This window comes from Meleagris gallopavo, chromosome 12 (genome assembly GCF_000146605.3).
Source record: "Meleagris gallopavo isolate NT-WF06-2002-E0010 breed Aviagen turkey brand Nicholas breeding stock chromosome 12, Turkey_5.1, whole genome shotgun sequence".
Classification (NCBI taxonomy): Eukaryota; Metazoa; Chordata; class Aves; order Galliformes; family Phasianidae; genus Meleagris; species Meleagris gallopavo.
Window position 1 is genome coordinate 17,187,017 of NC_015022.2, and position 21,938 is coordinate 17,208,954.

General features: G+C 47.2%; 1 protein-coding gene across 3 annotated transcripts in view; it reads right to left on the minus strand.

Annotated features, from left to right (window-relative positions):
• Nucleotides 1–4,370: 4,370 nt before the first annotated feature.
• Nucleotides 4,371–21,938, minus strand: part of IGDCC4 (immunoglobulin superfamily DCC subclass member 4) — a 79,386-nt gene continuing 61,818 nt past the window's right edge. For 2 of the 3 annotated variants that reach the window (XM_010717580.3, XM_010717579.3), the window contains exons 12-20: nt 20,377–20,484; nt 19,436–19,619; nt 19,029–19,156; nt 18,482–18,652; nt 18,212–18,349; nt 17,618–17,723; nt 16,694–16,928; nt 10,370–10,534; nt 4,371–8,670 (exon numbers count right to left, since the gene is read on the minus strand). In XM_010717580.3, the coding sequence (XP_010715882.1) occupies nt 8,140–8,670; nt 10,370–10,534; nt 16,694–16,928; nt 17,618–17,723; nt 18,212–18,349; nt 18,482–18,652; nt 19,029–19,156; nt 19,436–19,619; nt 20,377–20,484 (1,766 nt within the window). In that variant the 3' untranslated portion in view covers nt 4,371–8,139. Of the gene's footprint in view, nt 8,671–8,691; nt 10,254–10,369; nt 10,535–16,693; nt 16,929–17,617; nt 17,724–18,211; nt 18,350–18,481; nt 18,653–19,028; nt 19,157–19,435; nt 19,620–20,376; nt 20,485–21,938 lie in introns of those variants that run through there. The other variant, XM_010717582.3, reaches the window with a different exon arrangement.

Below are 21,938 nucleotides of genomic sequence, written 5' to 3' on the forward strand. Positions count from 1 at the left end.
GCCGCGCTGCGCTCCGTCAGGGTCCGAGCGCCTATCGCGTGGGCGCCGCGCGCCGTCCCTCAGGGCTGTTCTTTGCCGGTGTCCCCTCAGCAGAGCCGCCTCGTCCCACCGCCATTCTCCTGTTAGGGGTCTTCCTCGCCCGAGCTGCCTCGTGGATCGCCGCTGAGGGATCTGTCCTCTCCGGTCTCCCTTCGCTACTGTTCGCTCACCGGTTCTCTCTTCCCACTGCTGCCTCACGGCTTTCCTCCGAGAGGCATTCCCTCAGTGATGTCCTCTCACCATCCTCCCTCACTGATCTCCTGACTGCTCTGTTCCCCCACAGGTGGCAGTTGGCTCGGGGCAGCCCATGCTATCTGTAGCCATAGAACCAGACTCTCAAGGCTGGAAACGACCTGTGAGATCGTCTAGTCCAACCGTCTTCTCATTACCACTGCTACCACAAACTAAACCATAGGGTTTAGGGGATGTTTTCATCGTGTCTGCCTCAGGGCCTGGCCCCTGGCTACGCCCATCGGAGCTCATTCCCTGTGTTGGAAATGGTGCCCAGGCCTGCAGCACAGGGTGAGATTGGAGCTCCCAGCCCCACGGCTGCAGTGCTTCCCAGTGAGTGCCTCAGCTGTGCCCACACCTGGGAGCTGCCTCTTACCCGCCTTGAGGGATGGTAACCATAAACCTAGCATTAAACTGGGCTGCAAAGAGGGAAGGTGCTGATGAGATGGAGCAGCTTTGGACTCCTTCGGTCGTGGGTTTCATTCTCAGGCTGTCTTGGAAACCCAAACTGCCCACTGAGTTGGTTGTCAGTGCCTGCAGGTATATCTGCAGAGAGCGGGGCAGTGGGGCTGCAGGCTGGCAGCTGGAAAGAGATCCCAAATCTGGCGAGGCACAGAGGACAGGCAGGACAAAGAGCTTGGCTTGTCCCACCCCAGCGCTCCTTATTCTAAGCACCATCATGACGTGACTTAGCTGCGTGAGTCATACAGCCATACTGCCTGTGAAGGTGCTTTTGTATTTGATGAACAACCCAGCGAGGAAGAACTCAGCAGGGGATGAGGTGCCTAAATCCTACCATAGCCTGAAGATAACATCCCAGCTTATGTCCCTTCTGTCATGAAATGAGATAACACACCCCTGCCCAGCTCTCAGCCCTAATGCCAGTACAGTACCTTGCTGTCCTCCCACTGGTGCTGCCCAATACTCTGCCCCTCTCTGCAACACAACTTCCTCTCATCATTATCATCGTTAGTAAAGTCATCTCCTCAGTGACCGCTCAGTCTTTTGTGTGTTTGTCTGAGGGCAGAGGGGGAAGAAAATAAGAAAAAAGAAAACAACAGAATTAGATCTTAAGTCTAATTCTTTGCACCAAAACAGGTTACTAATCCTGCCTTGCCCAGAAACTGATGAAAACACTTTGTAAAGACAGGCAATGGATAGAGACAGTTCCCTGGATGGTGCACTCTGATGCGGTGGAGCCGGTTAGCATGGAAAGAAGACGTCACTGCATCTGCTCCACATTAAAGGTTTGCTCATTTAGAGTAGAACTGATCTGTAAGAAGTTGCTTTCAGTGGGGAAGAATTTGCTCTGGGCTGAACTGGAGCTGTTGGCCTCTCAGGAACATCTGAATTCCTGCACCGTTGCTGACCTTTTGCACATACTCTGCTCCTGCTTCCTGCTCCCCAGCCGTCTCCCTGGCTGCCACCATGCTAGCATTTCTCCATCACTCACAGCCACTACAGGCTCATAGCAGCTCCAGGGATGTGTGGTAAACATCTCCAAAGTCTGACCAGCCTCAAGGATGTCTTGTTAGAATCAGTAACTCTAAGGGGAAAACAAATAAACAAACAAACAAACAAAAAAATCCAACCCACCACAGTGCGTTTTGTAGAGCTTCTTTCCCCCAGAACCTGATTTTGGATGCTTTTGTTCCTGTGCATAGGTGATGGTGGCAGTGGCAGGACAGAGGACTGGGGATAGGCAGCCATCTCTTCAAGGGCATCACTCAGTTCAGCCCACATCTTGCAGCTGACATTGGTGACACCACTGGTGTCACGTTTAGAAATCTCAAGCGTGCCCAACAATGGGACTCATGTTAGAAGCAATGAGATTTTCAAAGAGAAATGCAAGTTTGTAGCATTTCTTAGAGTTACTTGAGGACAGCATCTGGAGCACTGGTGTTTTTCTATGCTCTCCTGTAACTGTGAAAGCTTAAAAAGTTTCTTAGTGTTGGATCCAGGAATTTGTTTATCAGAAATCTGAAAAACAGCCCCTCATGCAGGGGGGTTGGAGCACCATCTGTCTGTTGTCTCCCCAAAAGTTACCCAAGTTATCCTCCATGAGAGCCAGCTCAAAAGGCTCAGCTCACCCCCTGCTCAGTGAATTTCTATCAGCGCCAGAAGTGCTCCTGATTTACACCAATTAATTGCAGACTGAAGTCCCCAAGACACCATTAGTAATTTCAGGGAATGAAGCAGGAGATTAACCTGTCTGAATTAACTCCATTTATTATTCTCTGTGTAACTGTGGTTTCCCTGTTGCTAACAGTCTGGGAGCTTTTCACTTCCGTAAATATACGTGGGGTTTTGGTGTCTGTTTTGCGGTCTGTGTCATAGGAGAGCCAAAATCAGGGCACCCACCCGGAGGTACTGAGCTCTGCCACTCCTGGGAAGTGCTCCTGGAAGCTGCTTTTCAGCATGAAAACTCTGCTATCGGTGCTCAGGGCTGTGGATGGGACCAGCCCAGGCTGTGTGACAGAGGGGTGATGACATGGTGTTGCTGTATGTCCTTGGTCAGACCTCTCTCCCTCAGGCATGGCTGTAAAATACTGCATGGAGGCATGCTGCTGTTTGGAAAGCCTGGGAGAGGCTTTATAACTGCTGGGTTACACATTGCTTGCAGTGCCGTGTGTAATATGGGGTGCGTACAGCTGTGGAGCATCATTCCAAGCCACCACCCTGCATCACAGCCCTTTGCCTCACATTGTGCCATTTCCCACCAAGCTATGCTGGGCAGTGTTCTATACCAGCTGCTTACTGATTGACCTGACCAGAGCCTTGAGCTCGGTGCAGTGATATTGCCAGCTGCATCACAGCACAGGATACAGGGGTGGTAAATGCTAGCAGAAGAATGGAATGCGGACAGACGCCTTGCTCTTACCTTCACTCTTCTGTAATCCCAGCTCCCCTGTAACTGCTGTGTCTGTGAATCCCTCTGCTGTTAACTCAGTTGCTGTCTTGTTTCCAGTTGTCCCACTCAGCAGCATCACACTGAGAAGTGGGACAAGCAGTCAACCCCCCACAAAGGTCCTTCCTCGCTCATTACCTGTCATTAAGAGAAAGACTCATCGGAGTTACAGTTTGACAGAGTTCCCTTCAACCACCATCAGAGAACACTATGCTAAGTGCAGATTTATTACCACTATAATGCAGATAAAATGAGATTTTATGGCCCTGTAGTCCTGGAAGCATAAAGCAATAATGGAAGCTATCTACTCAAGTAGGGAATGCATCCTAGGAAGAAAGGGAGATGCATGGGAGGTTAATAGCGTTCCTCAGGCACTGCCAGACATCTTCTCACCAATCTGGCTGGACACAAGCCACTAAGTGTTTAATTTAGTGCATCATCTAAGAGAAGTCTCACCATTTGTTTGCTAGATGCTTTTGCTTATTTTCCAAATAAAATTCCTCAACAATATAATGGATGAAACTTTTTTTTTTTCAATAGGAATCAGCTCAATAGCTGAGAAATGAGCAAGCATCAAGAAAGACCTACTGACCCCAAACTGTGCCTGAAATCCCAGAAGAGCGATGTCTAAGGAAGAAAGCACTCACCACCATAACACTCCCAGCCTCCATGGTTACAAGCTCAGGCACTGAAGTGAGCATGAATCCCCAGTCCTGCTCCCACCAGCAAGCACTGCAGCTGCAATACAACCTCCAGTTAGCAGACCAGACACTGGTTCTGGAGCATTTGCCTCCACTCTTTCCATCAGTGATCTCTATCAGCTCACACAGATGAACAAGACCTGCATCAGTCGGGGATGGGCTGCAGAGAGGTGGTGAAACCTATGCCATCTTCTCCCTGTAACCCAGCACAACATCAGAGGCACTCTGCCACGTAGCCTCAGGGCTGTCAGCTGCAAGGTCTTGCTCAGATCCATCCAGACGTGAGTTCCTCAGGTAAGCATGAGGAGATTGGAGATGTAAGCAAATACACATGCGGTCCCTCTCACACCACAAGGCAGGGCTCTACTCAGGCTGCAGAGATACATCACAAGCACTGGGACAGGATCAGCCTTCCACAGCAAAACTTTCCCTCAGAGCAAGAGCTCTAAAAGATGGACTCATGAGACAAATTCCACTGGTTTTCTGTTGTGTGTGTTTTTGTGACTTTTTTTTTAGGATTTTATTAATAATCCATTAGTTAAGGAATATAAGGACAACGTTTTCTTACACTTTAGCACTAAAGAGTATTTGTGGAGTAAGAACAGTCTCTGAAGAAAGAAAGTTATAATTAAGTACAGCATGGAACCAAATACAGACACAATCTTCAAACAAGATCAAGTTCTGGTTACACATCCTTATGTACTGTGCAGAAAGTTAAACGAAATTTAATTTCAAAATATTAGCATAGGAACATGATAACAGAACTAGATGGTAGATTTCTGCTGGACTAAACACCTCTTTTCTAACAAGTGTATTGATTAGAAAAGACACAATGATCCCTTCAAAACATCTATTTCTAATGAGATCAAAAACATACACAGCGATCCACTAAAATGGGTGTTTTCTTATAGGTGTGTTTCATGGGCTGATCTCAGGATTATTAGCTAGTAACATAACAAATTCTCAAAGCCTAGGTTATAAGTTAGCTCATTTTAACTATTTAAACCAGAACCTTACTGTCTGTTAAGTAAGAAATCAAATTGAAAAGTTGAGATATTCAGCTCAGTCGTGTATTTCATCTAACAAAGATCTAAAAGAAGAAAAGGAGTAAGAATTGTGACTCTCACAGCAGCATGGGAAATATACAGTTGCGTAGCCAATGGTAACATTAACACCACAGAATTATGCCAGTGAGACAAACTTGACATTTTAACAAAGTAAAACAACACACACTGGCAAAAAGCTGAATAGCAATAATCTTTAGTGTTACTGGAAGGGAGAAAAGGGGAAAGGGAGCCTGATGATTAGGAACATATATTAAGTACAATGGGTAATTAAAGGTATCAACAGTTTGAGTGTCTGTGAGAAATTTGCAAGAAAGCTACTTATTTCATGATAAAAAAATATATGCACTGGTTGTTTCAAGCTTTACACGAAATGCATGTTATCTGTCTTCTTCCTTTCACTTCTAATCCAGTCCCACAAGTGCCTAATCAGGATAGGTGGGCCTGGGGTACAGCTGCACCAAACGAGGGCACAGAGATCAGCTTTGCTGCTGCCAATCAGCAATGATCTCTTGTTTCTGAGAGACCCGCTCTGATTTCTGCAGCTGAGGTTTGCTGCGTCAGTCCACTGCCACCGCAGCACCTGGACATCCCACACTGCCAGCTTCATGCTTCAGAAGCCTCAACATGAGGAAACAAAGCATTTCTGTGGTGCTTAAGGAGAGCACTCTGCTCTCGGAGTATGCAACTAGCTCAGTGGTTTGTGACTGGCCCAAGATGCTCCAGGTGAGCAGTGCCACACCGTGCTTGCTTGTGCGGGCTTTGGTGGCAGGCAGGGATGGACACTGGGCTGATCAACATTGCTCAGCCCATGGTTATGTGATTCCTAAAGAAGGTACAGATAAAGCAGAGGGTGGATGTACCTAGGAGTGTCCCTATGGCACAGCCCTTCATCAGCCACGGGACTAAGCCTCCATCCACACAAGTCCTCTGTATGGAAAGATCAGGGCTGACACATGACCTGCCCCAGGTACAGCATGATCACAGGAAGCCAGCGGAGCTCCAACATCCATTGTGCCTGCAGCTGGCCCAACTCCTCCCAGCGCTGCCCTCCAGCAGTGAGATATCAGTGGAAGTAATCCTTTGGCATGCTTTCATGCTTGCAGATGGCAACGTGGCTTTGGAGATGAAAGAAGTCACCAGAGGTTCTTCTAGAATGAGCTTTTTTGGAGCATGGTCTTCATCCCCTTTTGCACACCAAAGTTAGCAGCGTGATTTGTCCAGGGCAAGGACTCCCCCCCACGAAATTAACTACCAGCTCAGGTCCAGCTACAGAAATCTGCCCCCACCCTCCACAGCTGGTGCCTGATAGTCCCCAGTTGGAGGGTTTACACTCCTGCAATTGCATCCGCTCTCATATAACTGTGAATTACCCTTATTGCCTGCAATAACACTTCACTGCCTTATCGGTTACGCTGCTAAGTTGTTAGTTTCAAAGTCTTGTGGCAGTGAGTTCTTGGAGGTTAATTATGCACTTCCACTGCCCAGTTATCATAGCTTTCTAGCTTCATGCATTAACTCCTGCCTAGCACTGATTTCCAGTCTCTGCTTTTCAGCCATGGTGTTTCAGAGCCCAGAACAGCGTTTCTGAGACTCCTCAACTGGAGTTGCTCCAAACACCAACTGGAGCAGCTGAGTCAACTGCAACAAGTAGAAGTACAGACGTGTAACAGGGTGTCGTGCTGGGGGGAGAAACTGTAGGATGGGGAAAGGTGGAAGTTTCAACAACAGCTTCCCAACAGTGTACATGGAGGCTTAGAGGTTCCCTGCTGAACAGCAGTCTGACAGCAAGGAAAAAGGCTGGTCCAGCTCAGCTCCAATGCAGGGCACACTGAGAGAGTTCTCAGAAATGATGAAAAATTATCTCCTGTTCATCCAAAACCTTCAGCAAGCTCACTGCTTATGGGAGGCTGAGAGTTGCTCTCTGGAACTTGAGCAGCTGAGTGGTCTCCATTTGAGCACAAAAAGATGTCCCCAAGGTCACAAGTTAATGTCGTAATTGTTGGTTCTTTTTTTCCTCTTTGCTAGCATAAATTTCTTAAAGAAAAACTGATCAACATCCTGCCAGCTGAAGCAGTCTCCTTTGGCCAGCTCCTGTAAAACACAGTCCTACAAAGAAACACAACCCTCTCCAGCTGTGGGGAACGTGTCTAAGCAATACTTAGAAACAAAGCAAGATAGACATCAGCTCTGCAGCACTATTAAAAAAAATAGTCAACAACCAGTGCAAACATATTCTTTAGAAAAAGGCAGTATAAGAATAAGTTAAAACCTATAATGGACTATAACAAAAGAGTAGATCTACTGCTTTTTTCTCCAACAGACATGAGGTAGTTGTGTTGTTAGGGAGGACAAAAAAAAACAAAGGAAAGAGAGAAGTAATAAAAATGCTACTCTATACCACACGCTACTCCACTTCATAAAATTAAATAATATAAAGATGCTCCAAGGAAATAAAAATACATGTCGTACATTAAAAGGACAGATGCGTACCTAAAATATTAGGTACAAGAACCTTCATAAAACAAAGTCCAGGTTGGTGAAATGACCCAGACACCAAAGAAGGTCCTATACAGTACAAGTTGTTAGAGGCACTCGTAGAGTGTGTAATAAAAGGCCACTACATCAGCCTGCTAGCAATGGTTACTGTGGCAGCGTACAAAGAGAGCCTTATAATCCTTTTAATCACGGGAGGGCAGAAAAGGCTGGTGGTTACAGCTCTGTTTGTTGTGTTTGTTCCACCCCCGAGTGGGACTCTGACAAAGTCCATCCCAACACCAGAAGGCAGCGAGTAGTCCAAGGCCTCCGTGGACAAGAGACAGTTGAGGAGACTGGCTCAGCACACCGTGCCTCTTGCCAGTCGTACAGGGGCCTACGGTGAGGTGATGGCACCAGCCCAACACAGAAGGCTCTGCTCTAGCTGTGGTTTCATGTCAGTCTTTGGCAGACAGCTCAGTTCTGTTCCCGTGATCACCAGGTTACTCATTAGCTTCAGTGGAAAGATGGGCCCTTATCAGTCTACCTACTGATTTCTTGAAGGCGGTATGTACAGCTGACAGGTCCTAATCCCGTTCTGGTGAGATGCTGCACCTTCTTAGCTCAATCCTGTGAACTGAGGGCATGCAGTACCTCCAGGGAACAGGCCCTTAGCGGTGCTTCTAGCTCTCCCATGATCAAAATCAGATTAGTTTACTCTTCAATGATTTTGGACACACGCTATGTTCTCAGATGCTGAGGATGAACTGGTTAAACCAGAGTTACTGCACAGGGGAGCCTCCTCTGGGGCCACAGATAGCGCCTGGCACTTGACTGTCTGCACATCCCCCCTGCCTTCCGGGATGGAGTCCAAATCTCCACTCTCCACTGAATCCAGACTTTCCCCATTCCTGTGGAAGCCATTGGTGAGCCCGGAGATGCAAACGGCCTCTGTTCTGTTAGTCTTTCTGGTGACATACAACAGCTCATCCTGGGTCTGAACCTCCACACTGCCCGAGCAGTCCATCAACGCTTGGCGTGCATCCTGCTGGGTGCTGGGAGAGCTGGGGAGAGCCAGGTCACCAGAGGAGAACTCTTCAGTGTCCTGTCCCTCGGTTTCTGTCTCTTGACTATCCAGGGTGTGCAGCTGGGAGTCATAGTGTCTGTCAGAGGCTGAAAAATCAGAATGAACAATGACCTCTGCTTCCACTTGGTGGAGGCTGGCTGGCGGGTGACTCTTCTTTGCTTCATTCTGTTATCAGAAATGAGGGGAAAAAAGAAAAAAAAGCCATGTAAATTAATTGAGGCTGTGACCTAACCAAGCACTGAAGTGTGTGTTTTTTTTTTAATTCCACAGAGTGCAATGGGATGTACACCTGCTGCTATTAAGCATTATCTTGACATGTTTCTCAGAGCTGAAGCCTTAAGAAACAACTCAAATAATCTCAGGATCATTATTCCAATTTTACATTTGGGAAAGCAAGTCCCAGGGGAGTGATCTGCCCAAGGTTTCTTGGCAGGCTGAAGCAACCACCCCTCCAAGCCTCTGTCAGACAACAATTTTCAAAACTCACCACTCCATTTCCATACTGAACAACCAGATTTCAAGATCAGCACTTGAGAAAATTGGCTGCTGAGACAGCTCGTGGTAAAGACCCACACCAAGGCTCCATTCACTTCTCTGCTTTAATCTCGGTACGTGCCACCAAAGGTTTGCTCATTACAACCCTTGTCACAACTTGCAAGGATTGGTACAAATTCAAACACTTCAAATCAGAAAGAAAGCAGTTAACTTCTGCAGAGTGTAAGCAGAATTCAGGCTATAGGTCTCCACAAGCCTGGCTAACAGGTCATTCATTCTGCCAAATTATCATTCAGTAATTTAACAGTCAAACTAGTTTGGAAGGTCCCAAAGATCTCTTTAGGCAAATCAGTGCTCAGACTCTGCACTGTGTGATTTAGGAGTAAGAAGACAATTCAAAGCATGGAAGTGAGATATCTCGTGTGTAATTTGTGCCTTCTGTTGAAGCAATTTTTTTGCATCATTTACATATTTTAACAGTTTTCTCCTTTTGTTGACAAACTCTGATGGATAAGCTGTGCTGTAAATGGTGCCCTGTAATTGGGTTGTAAAACATCATCTTAACTCTATCCACAATGTTAATTATATCCTGTGTATAATTGATTTTCACACTACTATCTAGGAAGAAAACATAGGTGGATTACTTAGAAGTATTTGTTGGGGGTGAGCTTCTTAAAGCAGTAATTAGATCTACCTTCTGGTACAGAGCCAACCTGAATAGGTACTGGCTTACTTTGCTGAGATGGCATAGATGTTTCATGGCACAAATGCTAATTATTCCAATGAAACAATACCAGAAATAGCACTTTCTCCCAATCTATACATGCACACAAAGATGGCAAGTGCAGTGGAAATTGCTTTACTCTATCTGGAGTTTCAGGAGCTTAAATCAACCCCCTCAACCTTTGACTCCTACTGTAGACCAAAATGCAATTCCTTCTCCAAGCAAGCACATCATAGAGTTAGTGACTCTGTGCTGAGCACTGCAGCTCCTAACCCACGGCCACAGCAAAGGCCCAAAGGAACCAGGGCTACTGCAGCCCTCCTGCCAGCTGAGCTGCCCAAGACCTGTGGACATCACCAAGAGAACAAAGCCCTTTTCAGCTTTTTTTCTTCCAGTCCTTTTCAGGCCCTCTGGGCTGCCTGAAGTCAAGGCAAAGAGGGTAGAGCTGAGGCTTTCAGAAATGCGTGGAAAAAAATATGCACAGATTTTACTCAAATCCCATCAGTGGCACAAGCAGACAGTCCTATACCTAGGAAAAAATAAAGCCCACGGTCAGCTATTTTTTCTGATGCTGCAAAAAGGATGGGGTACATAAATGGAAAAAACGCATCAGAAAGCACAAGGCAATAAACCAAAGACACCCACCATCACGGCGTCATAAACCAGAGCTTGGAACAAAAGCTTCTGTCCTGCACTGGAAGGGAGCTTCAGTGATCCGTTCACAGCAGGGAGAGGCTCTTTTGTGATAGTGTCCCCATATCTGGCTATGCTGTTTGTCCAGGGCTGGTTAGCTGATTTATTCCACGAAGACTGCAGGAAAAAAAGCAGGAGAGAGAAGAGATCCAATTACCACAGATACAGATTCTTATCCTCTTAAACCTGAAATGAAAAGAAGCTCAAGAAAGGAAAGAGCAAGTTGGGAAAAATACCATGGTGTTAGAAGACCGAGTTAAACGCAGGGAACGCTTCCAATGGCATCAAAATAGAAAAGCTCATTACAATGGGCCAGTGCAGTCACCACATTACAGCAGGGTTACAAGGTCTGATGCAGAGCAAGGGAATGAAAGTTGCCAGAGGGCTCACGAGCGGACTCAGAAGGGGCTTTCTACTGCTTCCTGCATAAGGAGGCTAACTGCATCACTGTGCAAGACCCCACAGTGCAGGGCCCACTGACACCAGCTCCCTGCAAAGCTGCCAACAGCCCAGAGCTGTGCAAGCCTGCTGAAAAACACTGCAAAACTTGAACAGGGATGGCGGAAGTCTGGAGCTGAGTGCTTCCGGTGTTTGCTTTGGCAAAGCAATGCTCTGCAGCATGGAGAAGGGCTGTCACCTGTGAGTACTGCCATGTGTATTCCAGTATGAGTTGGGGACAACTGCTCTCTCTTTCCTGCTCCGAGCTAGGGCCTGGGCAAACACTCTGCTATTGCCCATCCATAAAGAGGCACAAAATTTGGGGCCTTATTTTATTGATTTATTGCAACAGACCACCAAGCAATTCTTAGTTCAGCTTAAATCCCCTGGGCAACCAGTGTTACCTTGTTTGTAGATCTAATTAAATTATATGAGCTGAATGCAATTTGTTCTGGGTTCTCTCAGCTTCCCCTTCCAATAAACTGTTGAATGCACACCTCTGTGTATGGGAAATGTGTACCTTTAAGAGCTGAAGTTATTTAACAGCTCAGACTATTAGTTCACAGGCAGAAAAGTATTTTCTTTCCAGGGTCTGATTTTACTGGGCCGCCCTGTGTGTACCCGAGCTCAGCCTTGCTGCTCACACACACACACACACATACACACACACACACCCCACCACGAGGAAGATGCGAGCCAGCCAGCTCTGGGTGTGCTCCACAGATGTTACGTGTTGCCTGGATAGAAGGGAAAGAACAATGTAAGGCTGAAGCCAAGAGAACGTGAAGGGGAAATCTGGACTTGACACAACTGTGAGCACGCATGTCTGTGTGCACACAGAATGCCGGTGGTGTCAGTATGATGGCACATCTATCCAAACCCACCAGACACCTATTGCTCACTGTCAGGCAGGGGAAACACAGGTTTCTGCTCTGCATATGTGGCCACCACTTACGCAGGCCTGCTCAATTCCAGCAACAAGGAGCACAGAATGACCTAACTGAGACAGCAAGGAGATTTCTGACATCAGCCTGACCTAGCATGAGTCATTTGACCTCCTTATGCCTCGGTCCATCTGGCTGGAAATTAGGTAGAAATACATGATCAGATGCTCTACATGAGCCAGGCGTTTTTAAGTCAGCTATTTAGCAAGAAGCAAATGCTACCTCATGCTGCCGGTGCTGGCAGAAGGCACGGCTAAGCAGACACATAGAGCAGAGCACTGTACCCTGGCTCCAACACCCAGTGGGAGGCAGAGCAGTGTTACATCCCCGTGCCAACCCCAACTCACAGCAGCTCTGCCACGGCCTCAGGATCCAGCCCCAAGAAAACAGTGGGCAAAGGGTCTTGGTTATGTGACAGCACGCTGCAGAACAGCAACTTCCAAGCTGCAGCTGTGGATGTCAGGCAGTCCTTCATTTAGACACGGATGCTAGAGGTGGCATCTTTGCCATTCCTCTCTCCACAATCTTTGATGAGGATTGCCAAGAGCATTCCCTAATTGCTCCCCTTCTAAGTGGACGATCATTAAACCACACTAACAACAAGAAATTAACCAAACAACGGCACTTGGCTCACACTAAGGAGCATCACTAAACACGACTACCCAAGGAACGCATTCCGTTTGCTTCTCCTGCCATCTGAAAGGCTTTCTGCAGCGACAGCGCTGACTGATGGCTTCTGTGCCTTTTCCAAGGAACATACGTTACTGAGCAAATACTGCCTGGAAACTTCAGCATTCAACCTACACAAATATGCACACACACACACTGAAACGTGTGTGTCCTATTATAGATGCTTACATGCATATTTGCCATCAGAGAGATCTGAGCATCACACGCATACACATACACAGACCAAACTTGAAAACCTTCTTGCAGGCATCTTGTGAATACCAAAAAATGTGGAAAGAAACAGGCAGCTCTACTGCAATCCCCAAAGGACCATCTGTTAGCGGAAATGTCAATCTGCCATGTTTACATAGGTTTTGATGACTCTGGGAACAGCCTGTTCGGCTCTGGCTGAAATTGGCTGCAATGAAGAACAAACTTGTTTTGTACCACTTTGCAACTTTCAACAAACAGAAAAAAACCATCAGCCACACAACATGGCTTATATCCCACATGTTGTTCATGCACACTGTGTTTGAGGGGGGGAAAAAAAACAACCTCTCTCAGGGCTTTGTGTGTAAGGCTGGGTGGCTGCAGTTAACTCCAGGTCTGCTTTCATCATGGACCTGAAGAAGGTCTTGTGTGCCCAAACACTTCTGCTTTTTAAGTTTTTGGCATAAAAAATGATACTTTTTGTTTCTACACAAGCACAATGATGAATTGCTGAAGGAAGACAAGGAAATGGTCTCTTGGTTTTTACAGCAGAAGAATGAAAGCAAGGAGTGTCAGTCTAATACCATTTTGAAGAGGGAAAAATCCCCTTTTCAGTTCACTGCAAAGACGAAAATGGAAACTAAGAAAAACATCTTCCAATAAAAGGTGCTTCCATTACAGCTAAATCCTTATCAAAGCAAACAAGCCTCTTCATTTCAGCCTTTTTATAGAAACTCCAACCAGTAAAAAATGTGCTGAGATCATATTACCTTCGCAGCGACAAGGAATGATTTCATGCAAATATATGAGCTGAGAATGAACATGTAGGAAATGTTGACATTGAAACCCTCTCTGTTTCACGTGTTTCAAACTAGCTTGAAATCCTGCACAGAACAAGGCTGGGGATGTTTGAGATGTGCCCAGCACTTAAGGGTGTCATGGTGGAGAGAAGGGATTTGTCCCAGACCAGCATCAGCCTGCAGGAGTGGGGAACCACCATGCCACGCAAACATGTGGCATCCCTGCCAACAGCTGTGCCCCAAAACACACTGCAACACAACAGACCTCTCCCATCACACAAAGGGAAATCTCTGCTAGCTGTCAGCAGGAACACAGCTCTCATGGAAGACTTTTCAGAAAACATGAGGACTTTTCTTCTACACAGAAGAATGTCAGCGTGAAGATGAAAAACAACCCATGTTGCTCCAAGTTGCTGATGCATTGCAGCTTTCGCTCTCTGAGTCCCAGAGATGCTCCATGGGAAGCACATGGGACACAGTGGAACAGCAAGCAAGCAAGACCCCATCCAGCTCACAAGCAGCACAACAGCAAATGTTTCCAAGCCAAAGTGCTTGAGTTTGGCTCCATTCAACAAAAACCTCAAGTATTCCATGGAAAGCAGATGCTTCTTAACACTCTCCCCCACCCCCAAATCGCTTGGCCCACAAGTAGCAGTGACAGGGATGTCTGGAGCAGAGCCATTTTATCATCCTCAGTCCATCTGTCAGGGAAGCAGAGCCTCAGCACCACAGTCTACACATTACAGTGCCATTTATAAGGCGGGCTACTGGGGGCAGCAGGCTGGGCTCACTGCAGAGAGGAAGGCATTCAAAGAGGAAAATCACACAAGGACTTGTACACTCACCAACAAGTGTTTCCACTGAGAAATGCAGAGGGAGGAAGGAAAAGGGCCTGCTCAGTGGCTGAGTGCAGCCCTGCCTAACGAGCTGCAACCATCAGAGGGTCTCGTGCCAACAGATCGGTCACAGCAGGAGCGTGCTGTATGAAGGGGACACGTCCCCATCCAGGGTGGGGGCAGAGCTCAAACCCCCACCGTGCCCTTCCACTCACACCATCCCACTCCCCCAGCAATACTGATAGCGGCTCAAGAGGACTCAAAGCCTGCATGTGAAGAACCTGGTGATCCAAACCTTAAGAACACCCAGTGGCTCTTCTCAAAGCCCTTGCCTATGACTCTTTGCAGGAGCCTGCTCAGTTTTGGTGTCATTAAAGACTTTCTGCCCTCACTCTCTGTTCTCCATCCTTGCAAAACAGCATTCATTTACTCCTGACTGCTTATGGCACAGGGATAGTCCCTTCGTAGTGTCTGCACATCTCCTAACAACATGGAGCTTCCAATCTCCTCTGAAGCCTGAGGCTGCAACAAGAACAAGACCAATGGAGAATAATCCATGAAATGCTAAGTAATGCACCAGCATGGGAGAAGTCTGCAGGCACAGGAGCAGCAATTGCTTGCCACTAACAGCAAGTGCTACCCAGCCAACACAAAGCATGTTTCAGGAGAGATGATAAGGGCAGAGGGCCCAGCAGGCAATTGGAGAAGGTCACACATCCTCAGTTGCCAGCTCGTTGGCACTGCAGCTCCATGAACCTCTATGAACCAGCAGTCAGACTGTGAGGCTGTCTCAGCCAAAGTCCTGAATTCTGCAGTGATGTGATACGATGCAGTCCAAGAACTTCTTTCGATTCCTTCCTGCAGCTCTACCACATCCTTTGCCTTCAGTTTTCAGAACCCCAACCACACACGAGCGCAAAAGAGATGGTAACCGAAGTGTGAAGATGGCTCCAATCTCAGACTTCTCAGCTTTAAATATGCAGACTGAAGGAGGAGGTTGGCTCAGGGGGCATCTCCTGCAGGAAGGGGCAGTGGGGCCTGCTGTGTGGGAGCACATCTCCCTCCAGTGCCCACTGCCAGCAACAGCAGCCTGTTGCTGCCGGCTGCCACCCAGCTCCGTCACCTGCCAGGTCATCCTCACTGGGCAGCACGGGTGACAGCACTGCTCTTCGGGTGGCTGCTCCTCGGTGATCCTTGATTCTCTGTTCACATCCATCAAAAGCCAGGCCCTTTGTTCTGTTAGCAAATCTCCTTGGCAAATTTAACTCCTAGTTGCCTTTCTCCATCCAATTCAGGAGGCAGAGAAACCACAGCCAGAACTGCCCCCTCCCTGAAGCGCTCATCTCTGAACATCACTTGACTGCACCAACTTCCAGCCTCTGTGACAGAACCCAGGGCCCTGAGCTCAAAGCCTATGCCCTGAATGGCCAGACCTTGGCACTGCCCTTTCCAGCCTCCGCTTTAGAGGCACAAAAACCTTTCAGCAAAGCTTTGTGGATAGGATCCTTTTGCAAAAGAGAGACTTGGATACACCGCCCCTAAAAAGGCCTCTCAGAGGAGGGGATTTCCCTCCACTAAACTTGTTTTCTGGGTAAGTCACCATCACTGAAAACATTTGTTCCTTATTTAACTGAAAGATCTGTAGGAAATTCCTCACACGCTTCGGCCTGGGTCCAGAAAGGGAGCTGCATTCCACTGACATCCATGGATGCAGTTTGGCTGCAAACTGTCTCCTTCAGCTGAGCACTGATCCAACACAACACCTGCGGATGGCCATGAGCACGGCTTCAGTGCACAAGACTATTAACAGCAGCTGGAAATTTCTCATTTCCAAAAGGCCATAGCTGCTTCACTGCTAGCAACAAGCACAGGTTCGCCAGGTATCCTCCTGTGACATGCAGGCATATCGTCAATGCAAACATGAAATCCCGTGTGTTCACAATGCATTTGTTTTACTGAACCTCCTAATTACTTTACATGCTCTCCCTGGGTTACAAAGAGAGACATAAACAGATTAACTAAATTAGGCCAATTAAAGGTTCCCTAATGGAATGAAATGTTTCAGACAAGCTTGAGAGAGGAAATGGGCAGGGAGGAGTGAAAGGCAACACAATGTCAGGCAAACCAAGTACGGCAGGAAAAGACTTCTCCAAAATAAAGAGTTCACAAAAATAAAAGGGTTTTACTTCTTGTACATCTTCAAGGGTATGCCAGTAAACACAGTGCATGTGGTCAAAGCACCTCTCACCCTAATTGCAGCAGTATCTACTGGCACTTTGCAGAGCTAAGACAGAATCAGATCTGGACTTCCCAGCAGCAGAACACCAAATGGAGGCTCCTGCCTGGGGTGGGAGCCATCACACACGTACAAGTCATTACCTTCCTCTTCCCATGGACAGTGTCTTCAGGGAGGCTCGTGTGGATGAGGCTGTGCACTTCTGTCAGTTCCGTGATGTCTCCTAGGGGCACAGGTGCATCCTCTGGCAGTGGGGACATGAGGGACTCCAGCTCATGTGTGTCCGAGGTAGCACAGGGAGCTGCCACCCCTTGCCTGCCCCGATGGTAGTAAGTATGGTTGCCAGTTGCTTGGGAATCCAGGCCTGGCAGAGCCTCCCTGAGGAAAAACAAGCAGGAGCTGACATCTCCAATCATCCTCACATTCCTCTGCCCCAAACAGCCACAAGACTGCAAGACACAGCAATCCAGCCCAGTCCGCTCAGCCTGCCCCTGCAGAAGCAACTAGACCCAAGCCCAGCCCTAACACTCTGAAGAAGTTGCTCACTCCTAGTCCTGGCATCCCTTACCAGCCCAAAGCCCTTCTCAAGCACCAAGCTGGTTTCGTATCAAGGTCTTTCCAAAAGTTTATGGCTGAATTCAGATCCCTGGAATAGCAGGAGGCTTTAGGCTGAGTCCAATCCTACTGAAACCAACCTGTTTGTCACTGGAAATCTTTCAACATCTTCTCAAGAGAAAGCTAACATATCCTTTTCAAACATCCCTAGAGTTGCCCAACCTCAGAAACAAAACCTGCCCGGGCACACAGGTAATAATTTGGCAAATAGTGTTCTTTCTCTTTTCTTGAAATTTTTTCCACTGCAAAAATCTATTACTCTAACAATAGAAAATACTGAGAAAATAAATCAGTGAGATTACACTAAGTATGCTCCTTAGCTTGCTAGCCCTGTGACTCAGTCTTTACATTAACTGATGTCATTCACTGCATCCCAAACAGCCCATCTGAACAGAGGGAAGCTCACAGCGCGTTTTGTCTCCTTTACCCCCTGGGATCTGAGTGACACCTACCTCTGCTTGCTGTTGCGGAAGCTGGCACACATGCAGAAGAGTATGCAGAGCAGCCCCAGGCAGACTCCCACAATGATTCCCGTGACAGAGTGGATATCCAGAACATCTAGCAGGGGAAAGACAGTTGATGCATCATTTCAGCTGTTAGTAGAAGGAAGGCACAAAGTATCCTGTGTTCAGAGAAGCATCAGCTTCACTAAAACCAATGGGCGATGCTTCTATATACACAAAGGAAAAGAGACTTGGCAGTGACAGTTTAGAACACCTAAAAGCAAACTGGCATCTATGCACATTCATTAATTTCATGCTACACAGGCCTAATAAAGGCAGCGAGATGCAGATGGCATGTGATTTTCCACAGGGCTGAGACAGAGGAAGGAGATCAAGTTCCATTGTTGGATGGGTTCTGCAGCCACTTGGGGCCTACAGAGATGCATCTCTGAGGACTGCTGTGATCCTCTTCACTGACCTATCCCACAATCACATCCCACATTCTGCAGTGACGTCAGGCAATTCACTGGCAAAAAGAGAAATGCTACTGCTAACGACACGTGCAACTCGTGTCCTGCTCTGGGACTAAGGGGAAATTCATACCAGACAGCTTCTCCCGGAGGGTGTGCACATCCTTCACGTTTGAGTAGGGACCAGATCCCACGACCGTCTTTGCTCCCATCTTGAAGAAGTATCTGGTATCACTTTCCAGGCCATGCACCTCAGTGCTGAAGATATTTCCTGATCAAAAACCAAGCCAAAAGAGGTTCAAAATGTGCAGTTCCAAGCATATTCATATGGCTGTAGCAAAGCAACAGCAGAATTCTGGTATTTAGTTAAGTGTTTGTGTGCCAGTACCTCAGGATGGCTCACCTTCTCGTGTCAGCAAGGTCCACATTTCATCAGGCTGCGTGTTGTTGGCATTGTACAGGATGAGGTACTCCACGATGATGCCGTTGGGCTCAGCAGGGGGACACCAGTGCACCTGGACTGCATAGGGGTTGAGGGGGTGCAGCCGCAGGTCAGATGGAGGGGTCGAGGGACCTGGTAGATGCAAGCAGAGACCCAGTGTGAACAGTAGAAATAAGGAGCAGAGCATTTGAATGCTCTTTGTTTGCATAAAATGAGGTGTGACCCAGATGAGAAGGTATCTCATCCCAACAAGCTGTGGAGAGTGCAGAGGGAAGTCTTCTGAGCCCAGCACAGGGCAGGACTTGTGGCCAAACACTGTGGCCAAACACCCAAGGGAAACACAACAGTGCTGATACTGCTCAATTTGAGGTTGTACAGTGCTGATCATCTTTAGGAGAATGAGCATACACACATTCTCCTTTCTTTTATCTCCATCTCCCCTAAGGCTCTATGTGTACTTCAACAGAAATCCAGGAAAGGGAAGGATTCAATTTCCATAAATACTCACGGTCAGGAAGGGTGAATCGCTCCACCACGCTGCCAAAGGGTCCATCAATACCAACACCATTGGACTGCACAGCAAACTCGTATCTAGTGTAGGGCTTCAACCCACTAATGAGAATGTCTTCATCCGAGCTGCCAAAAAGGGAGGCATTCACGAGACCGTGAATATCAGATGGTATGAAGGGCCACCTCAGTACCTTTACCAAATGAACGGATAAATCCCCACTGTGGAAGTTCCAGAGCAACATTTCAGCAGCTCTCACTGTATCTATGACCAAAGCAGACATTTCCAGCATTTCAAACATCTGAGATTTTGCTCAGCACTGTGACTTCCCTGCAGTTTCCTCCCTCCTTGTGTTTATTCCTGATATGAGTAATACATGGCAGGTGAATCCTCAGCATTCCCCTTACCTTGTGTAGTACGTAACAAGAGAGGCATTTTTCAGGCCCCAAGGGCTGAAGCGCACGGTGTAGTTGACAATCTTGACAGTGGTGAAGTCAGGTTTCTTCCATCTGAGCCATATAGAAGTTGAGCTGTTAGACTCTGCATAGACTTGGACTGGAGGCAGCGGAGGACCCTTCTGCACAGGGGGATCTATGGTGGTGCAAGATGTAAAGAGAAAAGATGTAAAGAGAAAAGAGATGTGGGAACGTAAATGACAGTAAGGTACTGTCCCTTCCTGAAAGGGACATGGACACAAAACAGGGGAAAAAATACACCAAGGTTGTGAAGCCTGCAAAAAAAGGTGCCTCAGCATTATCATGCTTAACCTGTCTGTGTATGCAGCCCATCCATGTTTTTCTTTATGTGTGAAAAAATCCCACTGAAGATCCACACGCCTTGCTGGCACTGTCCTATTGTGGTGCACAGGAAGTCAGCCTCAAGGGCACCTACTCAACAGATTCACATCAGATAAGGAGGAGCACAGGCTCTTTGAACACCCCACAACAGACTGGCAGAGCTACAAATGGAGTCTGGGTCCTCGGAGCTTTTAATTTCTACGTAATGCTGTGAGAAAAGCGATATCCTGCTCACTCATGTTCTTTAATGTTTACAGGCATACCTGGCATTTCCATGACCAGCCCTGAGCCACTAGCGGGGCCAGAGAGAGACCACGAAGGCTATTCAACTCTGCACAAAAACAATTCTAATGAGAAAGGGGGTAATTTGCTCTTTCCTCTCCTTCTCAGGACAACTCCTCCAATGCAACTGCAATGACTGTCCAAGGGAATTCCTTTATGTAGGGTCCTCTCTTGTTTTGCTAATGTTCCTCTTGAAGTCCTTCTTCTGTAACTCTTTTGAAGCCACATGCCAAACAGAAGAGACAGTCAACAAGCAGAGCATTCCTCACCTACTGCTGTTGCAGGCGCCTTTTCTGTTTTGCCCTTCCAAACTGCTGCATACCCATCTTCGTGCTTATTGAATGCCACCAGCTTCACCTCATAGAGCTTCCCAGGAGCTAGAAAAAAAATCAGTCAGGGTTTAACCAGGGTTATGTTTGTCAGCAGCCCTCCTCATTTAGACATGTTTTCTTAAATCTGACTCAAGAAAGCAGCTCTGATGGAGCTGAATTTGCTAAAACAAATCAGGACACACTTCCCCTTAGAGGCTTTTTGCACTCAAATACTGTCTCACAACTGGAGCATGTATTATCACAGCCACTCCCAAGCTCTCCATTCCCTTTTCACAGAAGTGATCAGCAGCAAATTGACTTTCTGCAGCCACCAAGGGGGCTAACCAGTGTCACAGCCTGTAGCACATCATCTCAGGATCTCCTGATTTTTCTCCCCTTTAATCTAACAAAGTCTCCATGGGAGTGGATGTGCTGTATTGCTTATTCTTGGAGTAAGAACATCCTTTCGTCTCTTCAAAATGCACCTCTTGTTTCTACAGTCCTGATTTACTCACTGCTGGGAGGAACTTGCTCTCTGGAAGTCCTTAAGCCGCCCATCACTGAAGTCACTTTGCCGTGCCAAGCAACATCAAAGGATTTTTTTCATGGAGACATTCGATTGAGAAAACAGACTGGGGCATCCAAAATTCTCAAATGACAGTCAGCAGCTCCTCCCTTCAGCCCATCAAGGAGCTCAGAAAGAGCACTCTGGACTATCTTTAGCTGAAGCGTGCTAATGAAGTTTGTTAATTTGGGACTTGCCCGTTCGTTCCCTGCCCTGATGGATCACTGCTCCCTTTGCCAGACAACATACGCAGAACAAACCCCTTCTTACTGATGCCAATTTTGTTATTACTGCACTCATTATGCTCCCAGAGGCTAATGGTACCAATTACCAAAGGCTCTCACTGCTCCACAACACATGTTCACGCTCAGAATATAAAAACAGTTCAGCCACATTTTTCTCCCTGAAAGAATCTCAAAAGCAAACAGAGTTCTGTCTGCCTCCAAAGCAATCTGATCTGCATTTCAAACTCACAGGAAAACACTCCAAACCCACACAAAGAGGAAAAGGCCAAAAGGGACTCGCCTTTTAAACAGTTGGGACCATAGACTTGATGGAACCAAGAACCCACAGCCCATCTCCTGCCAGCTTGAGCATTTGGCTGGGCTTTACTGGGACACGAGCTCATCACAGATGATGAGATCCAAAATGAAGAGGAAGAGCAAGCAGATGTGATGCAGCTGTGGGCAGCTCCTAGGAGGGAATGAAGTGAAGGGAAGGAGAAGTCCTGTCTCCATCCTTGTGTAGGATCAATACAGCAGATAGTTACACACAAAGCCAGAGCAGCTCTGCTACATGATCAAGCACTTCATATTCTGCAAACAGGGGTATTTTGGGCTTCTCAGTCAGAGGTTTGGCTTCAATTTTTATACACAGGCCCAGATGCTCAAGCTCTTAGAACTGGCAGACATAAAGCTCTATCAAGCTGTCAAGAAGCTAGTAGGCAGCATGAAAA